The sequence below is a fragment of the Panthera onca genome, chromosome C2 (assembly GCF_046562875.1).
Source record: "Panthera onca isolate mPanOnc1 chromosome C2, mPanOnc1 haplotype 2, whole genome shotgun sequence".
Lineage (NCBI taxonomy): Eukaryota > Metazoa > Chordata > Mammalia > Carnivora > Felidae > Panthera > Panthera onca.
The window spans coordinates 68,561,158-68,574,218 of NC_138347.1; the positions used below are offsets into that span (position 1 = coordinate 68,561,158).

Sequence of the window (13,061 nt, forward strand, 5' to 3'; positions counted from 1 at the left end):
TCATTTCCTTCTGTATTTTCTTGCTTGGGGTATGTTTTGTTCTGTTTCTCAAGAAAGCACCTTTTGAAAGTTCTCACCCTTTCCCCACTCCATAAATAGGGAAAGGTCTGGCCACATAGACACCACCTTCTATGAGAGGCCTCTGGAGGCCAGGGCTCATGGTGCAGCCACAGCTCCCCAGAGAGGGTGACTAGAAGCATGATTCCTTTCCGTCCTCACACTCAGGGCAGAGGTGGGCTGCCCCCGGAAATCTAAAGCCTACCCCTCACCACTGCTGAGACCTAGCTGGACTGGCACCTCGTCTCCTCTTCATCTCTGTCGTCCACGAACCCTTTCTGGCTAGCCCATGTCTGTGGCAAGGGTCAGAAACCTTCCTCCTCTACAGATTTCTTGGGAGGTGTCCAACTTGATGATGTCATGAAGATGTAAGCCAGGCCAGATCAGGGATGCTCAGCCTTTGCCATTTTCCAAACTCAGTTCTGCCTCTCTTTTGCTGTCATTAATGTCTGGTGAATCATCAGTGTCTGTCCCACCTATCCCTGCTAATTGCCATCCTCGTCAGCAGCCGTTGCTGCTCCCTGTCTCAGAGCGGCTGTCAGAGCGAGCCTGTCCCCATCTGCTTCCTCTTCCCAGCTTTGCTAGTTACTGAGGTCCACGCTGAGTCTTTTGTTTCTCTTGGCCATGATGGGCCATCTAGATGTAAACACCATGACATGGGGTGGTCCTGGTGATAGACCTGTGCACATCAGACTCTGGATCTGGCTCTTACTAACCGGTGAGGAGATCTTGGGCAGATAGGCTCGGAGTCTCTCTTTCCCTATCTGTAAAATGAGATGATAATGCAAACCCTGCCCACCTCACTAGGTTGTTGTGAAGAGCAAGCGGCTGGTGTGTGGAAACAGCTCTGTGAGCTACAGACACTTCATAGACACACTTCCTATTTGTACTTCCTATTCCTCCCACTCACTAAATGAGGGTGCTCCCAAGATTCTGCTTTTTCAGCTTCTTTTCTTATTAGGGCCAAGGGCTTGGCACCGTGCTTTCCTTGTTGTGATGGCCTCTCCCTCAGTGATTTTATCTACATCCATAATTTCAACAAAATGTAGCTCCATGGAGCCTGAGTCCCTGACCTCCAGTATCATGTGTCAGATTCCCTGCTTGACATCTTGGTCTGGATTTTTCTCCCTGTGTCCCAAATGCAGAATGTCTAAAATAAAATTCAGTACCTTTCCATCCAGCAGACTGGCAGCTTTCTTTCATGACTCTTCCCAAGTACCCCAGGCTCCACTGACAACGTGCCTTTCTGCCAGGGCATCCTCACACATCTCTCTTCCTCACACCCTGTCCTCTCCCTGCCTACCATCCTGGGTCAGGCCCTGGTTAGCCCACACAGAGTGGTTGCCAAAGGCTGCTGATTTCTCTCCCTGACCCACGACTCGCCACTTACAGCTTGACCTGTTTATATTTTTTTTAAAAAAGAAAAGAATGCAGCTGGAAAACCCTCCAGCACCTCTTAAACAAAGTCCTGGTTTCTTAGGCACTAAAGCCTTTTCCAGAGTGAGTTCACTGAACCTGTCCAGCCTTCTCTTCCTGCCCCCTTCTGTGTCCTACAGTCCAGTTAAACCAGCATATATTCCTTACCTCTTGGGCTGCATCTTGTTTTGTCTTGCTTCCATGTTCTCTTTCTGGAATGTCTGTGGAAATCTGACTCTCCCTTGAGCACCAGCTCATGTGTTGTCTGCTCTGTGAAGCATCCATGATTGTTCCTGTCAGAACACGGGCTGAACATGAGGCAGAACGGGTCACGCCAACCGAACGGCACCAGCACATGTGGCTCAGGGTCAGGTGTTGTGGCCGTAACTCTTAAGCCGAGGCCAGTTTTGCCTCAGTTGGCTTTCCAGACTCCAAAAAGTGTACGTAGTTGTTCAAAAAATATTTATCTCATTAATAAATGCCCCCAAGTGGTACAAGAGTGCTACAAAAACCCAGAGAGTTGAAAGTTCATCACAAGCAAAGGTGGTTTGGAAAGGCTGTCCGGGAAGGTGGGATTGGACTTGCCTTACAGGATGAATAAGTCTTCGGTAGTAACTGGGAGATGGGACGTGGGCATCCTAAGCAGAGGGACGAGAAGACAAAATGTCAGGGCCAGGGGAGCACAGCATGTGCAGAGTTCAGAGCTGCTTCGTAGTATTGATGAAAACAGCTAGCATGTTCTGAGTGCTGTAGTTACTCTACTTGTACTGTCTCATTCAGTCTTCACAGCAGTCATAAGAGGTGGTTACAGATGAGGAAACAGGCACAGAGGCATCTGACTTAATTCAAAGAAATGTGTCTACTAAGTGAGGAGTTAGGGCTCGGACCCAACATCATGATGCCTGAGCCTAGGCTCCTGGCTACTGTGGTATATTACCCATCTGCAAGGTGCCTTAGATGGAGATCGGTCCAACTTCCTCCCTGTGCAGAGATCTCAGACTTTCCAATTCCTGGGAGAATCATAAACCTAGACTCTAGCAGGTGTACAATTAAGGGTTTTGTAAGAAAGAAGAATTCAGAAATGAGATAGGGACTGTATGATCTTTGAGCGTGGAGTTAGATTCTAGCTCATATTTAGTGGAATTGAAAGGTTTTGTGCAGGGAAGTGATGTAATGAAAGAGGAGGATGTGGAAGATTAATCTCATGGTGGATGTGCACTGACACTAGGGAGATCAATTAGAATAAAAAAAGAACTTTAAAGTAGACAATTATTACTGGAACAGGCTGCTGAATCAGTCTGGGGAAATGAACAGAAAGGCTTTTAGAGGGTTCCAGGTCTTCTAGTAAGTTCTATTTCAGACTAATTCTCCCTGTATTCCTTGCAACATCCCACAAATGAGCTGGGGGGGGGGGTGGAAATTGGTGATTTAGTAAACATTGTGTGCCTACTGTATGCCAGGCATTGTGCTAGGTACCTAAAACAGTTGGAAAGACATGGTTAATGTTTTTTATTTATTGAGAGAGAGAGAGAGCGAGCGACCATGCAGGCACACATATATGCATGTGCAGAGGGAGAGGGAGGGAGAGAATCCCAAGCAGGCTCCACGCTCAGTGCAGAGCCCGAGTCAGGGCTTGATCCCACAACCGTGAGATCATGTCCTGAGCCGAAATCAAGAGCTGGACGCTCAGCAGACTGAATCACCCAGGCGCCTCAGAAAGACTTGTTTAGATGCCTCTGGGGATGGTGCTGCCAGAGGCTTTCATCACCAGAGGATTTGGTAGGAAGTCAAGAACTTGACGATTGTTCAACATCAGTCCTGTGCTGAACCTCTGACCTGGGTCACCTGGTTCAGTTCTCTTAAGAGCCCTGTGATATTCCCATCGCCCATGTCTTCCACACAAGGAGCCTCAGTGAGGGTAAGTGACTTGCCCAAGGCCACATGATTCCTAAGTGGACACAGTCTTCTGAATCAAGTTTCTTGTCCACTGAGACTATTGTCCTTTTTCTTGTCCTATGCTTCCTTCTTTGTTTTTTTAATTTTATTTTTTTAATTTACATCCAAGTTAGTTAGCATCTAGTGCAACAATGATTGCAGGAGTAGATTCCTTAGTGCCCCTTACCCATTTAGCCCATCCCCCTCCCACCCTATGTTTCCTTCTATATTGTTCAGCAAAATGAGCTTCCCGTGTTTCTTCTCTCTGCCTCTATAACTGCTCCTGGCTTTTTGAAGTCCCTTTCCCTTTTCTTCCATGCTGCCCTGCTTTGTGGAACAGCCTTCCTGTATCTGGCCACTCTATCTTCATTCTCCTATAAGAACAGATTCAAAGTCCTTTCCGGGCACCTGATCCTGCCCTAGAAAAGATTACTGCTTCAGGGAAGGAGTTTTAGAGGACTCTGGGTTGTTCTTAGTATTTAGCCCTGTTGTCAGTAACACAGCTACTGAAATTCTCCTTTCCCAGTTAGAAGTGTTGGATATGGGGACCCCTGCAACCAAAAAATGTTCAAACTTTGGAGATGGTACAATCAGGCTATAGGCGATGCTTACACACAGGAGGAGAGAGGTGGGGAATCTGGGAGTCTGGAGGGAGGAGAGTCAGGCAGATGGATTGTCACAAGAGCCACACTCTCTCCCTGGCCACGTACAAGCTGTGAGGCCCAAGAACATTGAACACAAAGCCTGGGTGGACAGACTGAGGACAGGCCATGAGGATGTTGTGGGGTGGCTGAGCAGTGACTGTAACTTAAGAGATAAGTGAAACCTTAGTTGACAGGGGCAGGGAGGAGGCATAATGTGTTTTTGGATGGCAGCAGCCCCACTCTAGGACCTGCTTGAACTTGGTGGCAAAGCCACCTGTCTTCCTCAGCCCTCAGAACTTGGGTTTCACTCTGGGATAGCCATCCCGCAGGCAAGTAAAGGGAATGCCTGTACAGAGGGTGCCACCTGACCCAGGCCCCATGTCTTCCACAGCTCTCAGCCCTCATTCCCAGCTGCATTAGCTTGCCATGCTCCCCCCGCTGCCCAGGGCTGCATGTCAGTTTGTGAGGCTTTGTCCCCTTCATCTGTTTCTGGTGGGATAGACAGATAAGCTGTGCTTGGCAAGGTGGGGATGTTGTCTGCGGGGCAGAGGGCCAATAAGCCTGTTCTCCCTTTGCTCCTAGGTGCTGGCTGGGATGAACGTCTACCCCTCAGAATTTGAAAACGTCAAGGAGGAGTATAATGTGCGAGGCTACCCCACCATCTGCTATTTCGAGTAAGTCTCCTGCCTCCCTTCTGACGCTCGCTCCCCTCCATGGTGGCATTTGCATCCCTGGCTGAGCCGACATTGTCTGTCCACATTTCACAGGAAAGGACGGTTTCTGTTCCAGTATGACAACTATGGGTCCACAGCTGAGGACATTGTGGAATGGCTGAAAAAGTAAGTGGGGCGGTTGGCTCAGGGGTGTGTGCCTGGAGGGAGGGTACCCCTTCCCCAGGGCGGTCCCTGGTCACAGGGCTGTGGCTGGAGCTGGGAAAGAGAAGCAGGAAGGCAAAGGGCCCTTTGTGCTGCCACACTGTGGTTTCTGGATTGCTTCTAGGTGAAGATGGGGTCTTTGTGGGGTTAGGATATGGGAGCCAGGAGGACTTGGTGTGACTGTGGCCATGGTGACAGCATTTTAAATAGCGTTTCCCCCTTACTGTCTATCTGCTGGCTAAGGGTATATCTCGCCTTGGATGTCAGTTTTGAGAGAGGCCCCACTGCAGGTCTCTCTGAAAATTGAATTGTCAACTGAACACTTATTTCAAACATAATTCTGTGTTCGGTGCTGTGAAGCTGCTAGGAAATACTCTCATAGCTTAGATTTGCAGAGTGCTTTGCCATTCATGTGCACTCCCCACAGATGCTGCTTCTTGGCGACCTTGTGTGCCTATTTGTAACATGATAGATCCTTATAACCCAAAGTATCCCTCACCTGGACCCCCATCGTACTAGGCTTGTGGCTTGGGCATGACCTTGACTGGTGTGTTGAATGGGGAGTCTGTCCCCCCCACCCCTTCCCGTCACGGGAGCAGGGGAGGGGGTCGCCTCTCCTGGCAGCCTCCTCGGGCCATCCCCAGCTGAGCACTTACCCTGCTTGCTCTGGCTTTACCTGTTATCAGTCTGGCACTTACCAGTCACTGCCGATGTATGGCTCTTTGTGCATAATTCTTGGAATAATAACCAGCTAACATTTTTTGGGCTCTACTTTGTGACTGACCCTGTTCTAAAGACTTCCTATGGCTTCTCATGTAATCCTCAGAACAGCCTTGTAAGGACAACATTATTGTTAGCCTTATTTAATGAAAAAGGTAGCAGTGCAAAGGCATAAAGAGCTTGTCCAGGCTCCTGCAGGTGACAGGTAGCAGGGCCAGGCTTGCCCCTGGGCAACAGCAGCTCCCCTGAGTTTTGGCTGGAGCCCTCTACCCCTTCCCCAGTTGCCAGCATGGTGGGTCTTCATTGACATCATTCCCTGAGGGGCAAAAGGTTAAATAGTTATCCAAAGATATGGAGGTTGAAAATGTGTATTTTCAGAATGGGAAAGGAGGATGAATTTTGTACCCTCCCCTGCCAAAAAACAACAAACTGTCAGATTCTAACGGTTGAACCTCTGTCTTCTGTTGTCAGTCCCCAGGAGAAAAAACACAGCGGAAGCACCGTGTTTGCATAGCATCTTTTGTTTCTTGGAAGCATTTCCACATGTCTGTCCCCATCTATCACTCATTTCCAGCCCCTGCCTGGGAAGGTGGCCCCCCATTCTTGTGTATTCATTGTCTTAACCTGGGCCTTCACTCCCCTGGTTTCTTTTCTCATTTGATAATAAGCATGTCCTCTCTTCCAGCCAGACACATCTCACTCTGCTTTGGGAGAAGGTTTCAACAAATAGCCATCTTTTTTGTCACCAGAGCAAAAAATCTGTCTGCTTCCCTCCCCCTTCTCTAACCTTTTCTGGTTTCAAAATATACTCCTATCTTTTTGGAAAGATAAGGTTTAGTTTTCTTTTAAATAGTGTTCAGACTTGCTTGCTAACCCTGCACAAGGGGAGCACGTCAGTGGAATTTCTGAGACAGGTGATTAGCTCCCCACTGAAGCCTGGCAGTTTGTTCCCCACCCCACCCCCCTCTGCCCACCACCATCCCACCTCCTCCACCACGCTCTGCTCTGGACAGAGACCTGGAGGCAGTCCTGGGCTGGTGCCTCCCCACTTCCCACCTCCTCCTTCCTCCCTCTCCTCACCCCACATGGGAACTTGGGAAGGAAATCTTGTTAGCAGCCCCTGGTCCAGCCCTGGTCTCCAGGCTCTTTGAGAAGGTTAGTAGGGTGACTCCAGGGAGGGGGGGTGCAGCATCGGGGTCTCCCTGAGCAGCCCTGCCCAGCTGCCCAACCCCCCATGATCACTTTGTCAGGGACACTCATGGGGGCAGGTCCTCCGAAGGCATGGCTGTAGCCCACCCCACCCCAGCATAGCAAGGGTAGGTCCTAAAGGACCCCGCAGTGAGCTGCCTCCTCTCACACCCCAGCACAAGCTAGCGATATCACTGTTTTTTAATTTTTTAAAATGTTTCCTGATTTTAGGACTCTCCAAGTGAGACACGTTATTATAGAAAAACTTACAAATATATTTAAACAAAAGGAAAGGAAAGCCTTTCCATCACCCCCACTGTAAGATTATGTGTTGTGATGTTTTTGTGAATTTCCTTCCAGATTTCCCCCTACAGGTACCCAGCCCTGTGTGTGATTTTTCCCTGTGCCAGATGTTATTTTTCTTAATTTTTTTTAATGTTTTATTTATTTTTGAGAGAGAGACAGAGAGACAGAGTGTGAGTGGGAGAAGGGCAGAGAGAGAGGGAGACACAGAATCCGAAGCAGGCTCCAGGCTCTGAGCTGTCAGCATGGAGCCTGACATGGGACTTGAAGTCACAGACTACAAGATCATGACCTGGGCTGAAGTGGGACACTTAACCGACTGAGCCACCCAAGTGTGCCCCCCTCCCCCTGCTATGCCAGGTGTTTTATGTCTTTACCGGTTTTGTCCTACATTTTGGTGGATAGCAGTGTTCTCACATTTCCTGCTTCCTTGCACCTCTTCCCTGGGCCTCCCTGTTGGTTGCTCAGGGCTTATGTGTGGCCAAGTGTAGAAGAATGAGAGTGGATCTGGCCTTGTTAATTCTCTGGATGACTTTCAGAAGACCAGGAGAGAGGAATCCAGATCTCCTTCCTACTGCCCCCGAGTGGCTAGCCACTGGGCACTGAGTGAGACCAGGTGAAGACCTTGGGGTCTGAGTGTGCAAGGGCCCCAGCGTGGGTGTGTTTATCATGGCAGGTGGGACCCCTTTGGGCTTCCACTGGCTATGTTTCTCATTCTCTCTGTAGGTTTCATGCTGCTGAGTGGGCTTGGCACGTAGAGGGTATATACGTGGCAGTCCATTTTGACTTAGCCACCTGTTTCTGCCTGTGTATTTTTATTCCAACCAGCAGTGAACTGAAAGTAATCACGAAGTTTTCTTGACTTCTGATGCTTATTGCATCTTCTCACCTGTGGCATGGGCACCTACCTCAGATAAGGATCTGATTTGTGTGAATTTCCTAGTCTGGAGAGCCCAGGAAATCAGAGTCGCAAGATTGGAAGGGAATAGAAACATCAGTGAATCTGCCCCTAGAGTTTCCCTTGTAATGTTTAAATTTTTTTTTTTTTTTCAACGTTTTTTATTTATTTTTGGGACAGAGAGAGACAGAGCATGAACGGGGGAGGGGCAGAGAGAGAGGGAGACACAGAATCTGAAACAGGCTCCAGGCTCCGAGCCATCAGCCCAGAGCCTGACGCGGGGCTCGAACTCACAGACCGCGAGATCGTGACCTGGCTGAAGTCGGACGCTTAACCGACTGCGCCACCCAGGCGCCCCTCCCTTGTAATGTTTGTATTACCTCTAGAACAGATATGGTTACCTACCTCAGTCCCACTCGAACACCTCAAGAGAGCAGGGCCTTGCCTCATGTTGAGGTCGCCCACTCATGTTTGAATGATTTCTATGATTTCAGTTATGAAGGATATGTAGGAACATTTGGGTAGTACTTTATAAATTTATAAAATATCTTACTCTAGACATTATCGTCTAGATGTACCTGAGAGGTAAGGAAAGGCCTCCAAATACTTCATCTTGTAGGTGTCTGAGGTCAGGTTGGTGGCTTAAGCCGCAGAGCTGGTAAATGGAGGAAATAGGACTCAAACGCAGCTCTTCTGGCTCCCAGCATGGCTCTCTTTCCCTTTCCCTCCCATCTCTTGTAGGTAGAAGGTTCTTCTGTTGACTGAAGGTTCTTTCTCTGGAGCTTCTACTTGTTGGTTCTCCCCTTCGGAGCCATAGAAAATAAATGTTACTTTCTCTTTCTGATGCAGTGTGAAATATTTGAAGATAGCTATTGTGTTCCCCATGTCCTCTCCATATTAAGCACACAGTTCCTTCAACCATTCTTCTCTCATTCCATCATTTATTCAAAACGCATCTCCTGGGTGTGTGCATCATTAGGTGTGGGAGGTACAGTGGTAAGTGGGAGCCCCAGTCTTCAAGGAGAGAGATGTAAAAGGCATAATTCAACAATTGTGTTTGGCCTCAGACTTCTGCTCGATACTTCTCTGTCTAGTGAGTACGCTTGCCACTGTGCCCAGCTCTGGCAATCCTCTCCAGAGAGTCAGCTGTTGTCTACTGGGGGGGAGAGGGGCGATCACCTGGCTGCTAGCCTGAGGGCCAGGATCTGAGGGCCTGGCTTTCAGGCTTTCCGTGTGCCCTTGTTTCTAGCCCCAGCCACAGCCCTGCTTCGAGGGGTGGTGCCTCGGGGTCCTTAAGCGCCTTTGCTATGGGTGTGGTTGTCCCCCCACCCCCTGACCGCACCCAGCACCTCAGGTCTCTGCCTTCTGTTTTGCTAGGTCCGTTTCCTAGCTTCTAAAATTGCACTGACCTCTTTTTTCTATCTTCGCCGTTGTATTCTTTCCTGTTCTTTTCGCTTCTGTGGGTTCTTACTTTCTTCTTTTTAAGTCTTGTACTATTACTGTGGTGGTTTTAGAGTGTGTTCTCTGTGCTTAACTAGAAGTTTCTCAGGCACTTTCATACATTCGTACAGCAGCTAAGCCATGTCTTCTCCATTCTGTGCTGTCACAAGATGTTTAAAAGTTATTTTCATTTTTGAATAGATTCCATTCACGTAATAAAAATGATTCTTTAAAAAGATACTTAAAAATCCTACATTGACAGGTCTTGCTTCCATGTGTTTCCTTCATCCTGTTCCCCACCCCCCAACCCCCTGGAGGCAACGACTTTGATTAGTTTCTTTATGCAGATATAAGCAAATGCAGATTACTAATTTTTTTTATCTCTCCCTATTTTATGCAAAAATTAGTATGTTATGGCCTGTTCGGTACGTCCCCGTGGTCTATCCACGTCCATGCATAGAGAGGTTTTTGTTCTTCATCATGCTGAACCCCCATAGTGTGGACGGACTGCAATTAACCATTTCCTACCAACTAACACAGGTTGTTTCTAGTCTTTGCCATGATAGATCATCCTACAACCAATACCTCAAACATACATAGTTTTGCATGTGTGCAGGTGTACTGGAAAGATAAATTCCCTAAAGTGGAATTAGTGGTATTTGGAGTTCAAGTATGGGAGCCTAGGTCTCCTGGTGTCGGTCTAGGACCGTCGTCTGGCTAGTGACCCATTCTAAAGCTTGATTTTGCCACCAGCCGCATCTGACACTGGCCGTGCGTGGGCTGGAAGTGGTTTGCCCTCTTACTGCTATTTCCCATTGCTTGGGTTCAGGGTGGCTGAGGCCAGAAGGGAGGGCTTCTGAAGGTGGCATCAAACCCAGGCCCTCTGCGGGTTGGGAGTGGCAGGTTCCCCTCTGCTAGTCACACGGCGGGGTTGGCAGATCCCATTGTGTCAGCCACATTTTCTCTCATTATCTCTAGTTCTGGCTGTTGGAACCGTACACCTTTTCTCTACTGTAGGCCCTCAAAGGCAGGAAACGATGGTTGTCTTTTCACATTTGTCATCCTAAAGGGTTTTTTCAAGCGGCAATTAAGGTGCTCTGGCAAAGGTGCGTGTGGCAGCAAAGCAGCTGGAGCTCTGTGTCACCAGCAGTCTTGTCCTCAACTCTGGAGCAACAGAGGGCTCCTGCAGCCTCCCCAGAACATCTGGTGATGCAGATACTAGCATGCGGTCATCCCAGGTGGAAGCAGGCTCCTGGGAGGTTAGACAGCTTCCCCAGGTTTTCAGCTAGCAGGTGGGGAGGAGGGATCTGGACTGACCTCCAAGCCTGACTTCCTGCTCCAGCGCTCTGCCTCTGAGAGAACTAGATAACTTCCTTCCAGTTATCCAGTTGTCTCTAGGAAGGATTAGTGATATAGTGTAGATGCCGTCAAGGTTAGGGTGTCCCTGATCTTGTTCCCCTTGGCCTCACTCTTCCTCATCACAACCTTCCTCCCATGCTGGTCAGTGAACACCTCGCACCACCCATGTGGCAGCCTCCCTTTCCCAGCCCCTTCCCCAGCCCAAATTTGGTCTTTCTCATACACTTGGCCTCTCTCTTTCCTCCATACCACTGCACATACCCTGCCCCCCCATTCTTTCCTCTCCCCACTCTCTGCCCTTCCTCTGGGGAGCTACCAAGCACAACGGAGAGCTTTTCCAAAAGTCACTTTTTTGTTGCTCTTTATTCTTGCCAGTTTGCTGAAAGTTTGAAAGAGCTTGAGATGCTATCAAACCCCCAGATTCTTGGGAGGAAGTGGGGTTTCTTGAATTGCCTAGGGAGCTCTAGCTGAAAGCCACTATTTATAAGAAGACATCAGCTCTGCACTTCTGGGGCTCTGAGGGGAAGGCAGGGTGGGCAGGGCCAGATTGCTCACCCCTGGCTTCTCCACTGAGGGGTTTCTGGTGAGCCCTTGCAGCAGGCCATATGAGCCAGTGGGAGCTTTCACCAGGGGGCTGGATTTCGTAAGGGCTGCTCAGGCCCCGGGCTTGCTCTGAGCTCTGCCTGTTTTTGGTCTTCCAGTCCACAGCCGCCACAGCCCCAGGTCCCCGAGACTCCCTGGGCAGATGAGGGCGGCTCCGTTTATCACCTGACCGATGAAGACTTTGACCAGTTTGTGAAGGAACACTCCTCTGTTCTCGTCATGTTCCACGCCCCATGTGAGTGGAACCTTGCTCCTGCCACAGCCTTTCCTCTCTCAGCGTAGGACAGGCACTGCTCTGGGACACGAGTCCAGTGAGCACTGGCCTGTTGGATGCCTCCTCTATGCCAGGATGCACTGGTGCCAGGCAAGGTTCCCCGCCCCCACGGCACACACAGCCCACCCTGCATCACCATTGGAACAGTACCCATGTCCTCATCGGGCCCCGGTGTTCCTCACCTCAACCTAGTGGGCCTGAGCACGTTCCCCTAAGTCAGCATAAGTCGGGAAATGCAAATAAATTTCCCAGAATTGGAGGAATTAGGACTGGAGGGGTCCTGAGATACTACCTAGAATAGTAATCACCTCTAATCTAGGTGGGGGAAATTGAGGCCCCAACAGAGCCTGTATCTTGCCCAACAGCTGAGACGGCCCAGCAAGGCCAGGTCTGGAGCCTCAGATCCCCCAGCATGTAAAATGCCTTCCTTCTGCTTCACCTGAAAGTTTCATGCCCTGAAGTGGCCACAGTGGATCAAGGGAGGGAAATGTGTGTAAAAGGGTCTGCAATAATGGCTGGGAGGCCTCAGGAGTTTTCTAGGCGAGTGTCCTCCCCATCCTCTTGGAGAATGGAGAAATTGATTATAATTTGTTTCCAAGAGGGAGAAGGTTGCTCCTGGAGGGGTGAGCAAGGGGATGACAGCCCTGGGACACAGAGTTCCTAGGAAAGTCAGGCCCACTGCCATGGGTGCCCAGGGTCCTCGGCACCCTGGGACAGATGGGAGGCGGGGCATGCTCTTCTCTTAGAGCTTCTTGCCAGCTCTTTGGTCCAGTGATGGCAGGAAAGAGATTGTGAAGAAAAACAAGCAAGAAATAACTACTTTGGGTTTATTTTATTTTAGTTTTTAAAGTTTATTTGTTTATTTTGAGAGAGACAGCACGAGCAGGGGAGGGGCAGAGAGAGAGTGAGACAGAGAATCCCAAGCAGGTTCCGCACTATCAGCACGGAGCCTGACATTGGGCTCGAACCCACGAAACCATGAGATCATGACGTGAGCCAAAACCAAGGGTTGGATGCTTCACCGACTGAGCCACCCAGGCACCCCTATAAATAACTACTTTGTAGATCAGTGCCATAAACCGTCCTGTCCATAGAGGCATATTCAGTGAGGAGAATGCAGTATTAATCGTCGCAAGTGTAGGGATCTTTATGCTAACAGCTGTGTATCACCCTGTGGTGATAAAGTGGCTCCCCCTAGGGTCACCTTTCACCTTACCCACAGTGCCAAAAGGCAAGTATGATTAGCCCCATTTTACAGACAAGGAGACTGTCTCACAGAGAAATGGCACAAATTGTACATTGCTCTGTAAGTCCTATACTGCTGAGCCCTGGTCTCCCCACCCTCCCCT

At 49.4% G+C, this 13,061-nt stretch overlaps 1 protein-coding gene across 1 annotated transcript in view; it reads left to right on the plus strand.

Moving 5' to 3' along the window:
- PDIA5 (protein disulfide isomerase family A member 5) overlaps positions 1-13,061 on the plus strand; it is a 93,461-nt gene that overhangs the window by 52,634 nt on the left and 27,766 nt on the right. Inside the window, exons 9-11 of the mRNA XM_060639769.3 lie at positions 4,635-4,726; positions 4,820-4,891; positions 11,537-11,673. Coding sequence (XP_060495752.3) covers positions 4,635-4,726; positions 4,820-4,891; positions 11,537-11,673 — 301 coding nt within the window. The remainder of the gene's footprint in view (positions 1-4,634; positions 4,727-4,819; positions 4,892-11,536; positions 11,674-13,061) is intronic.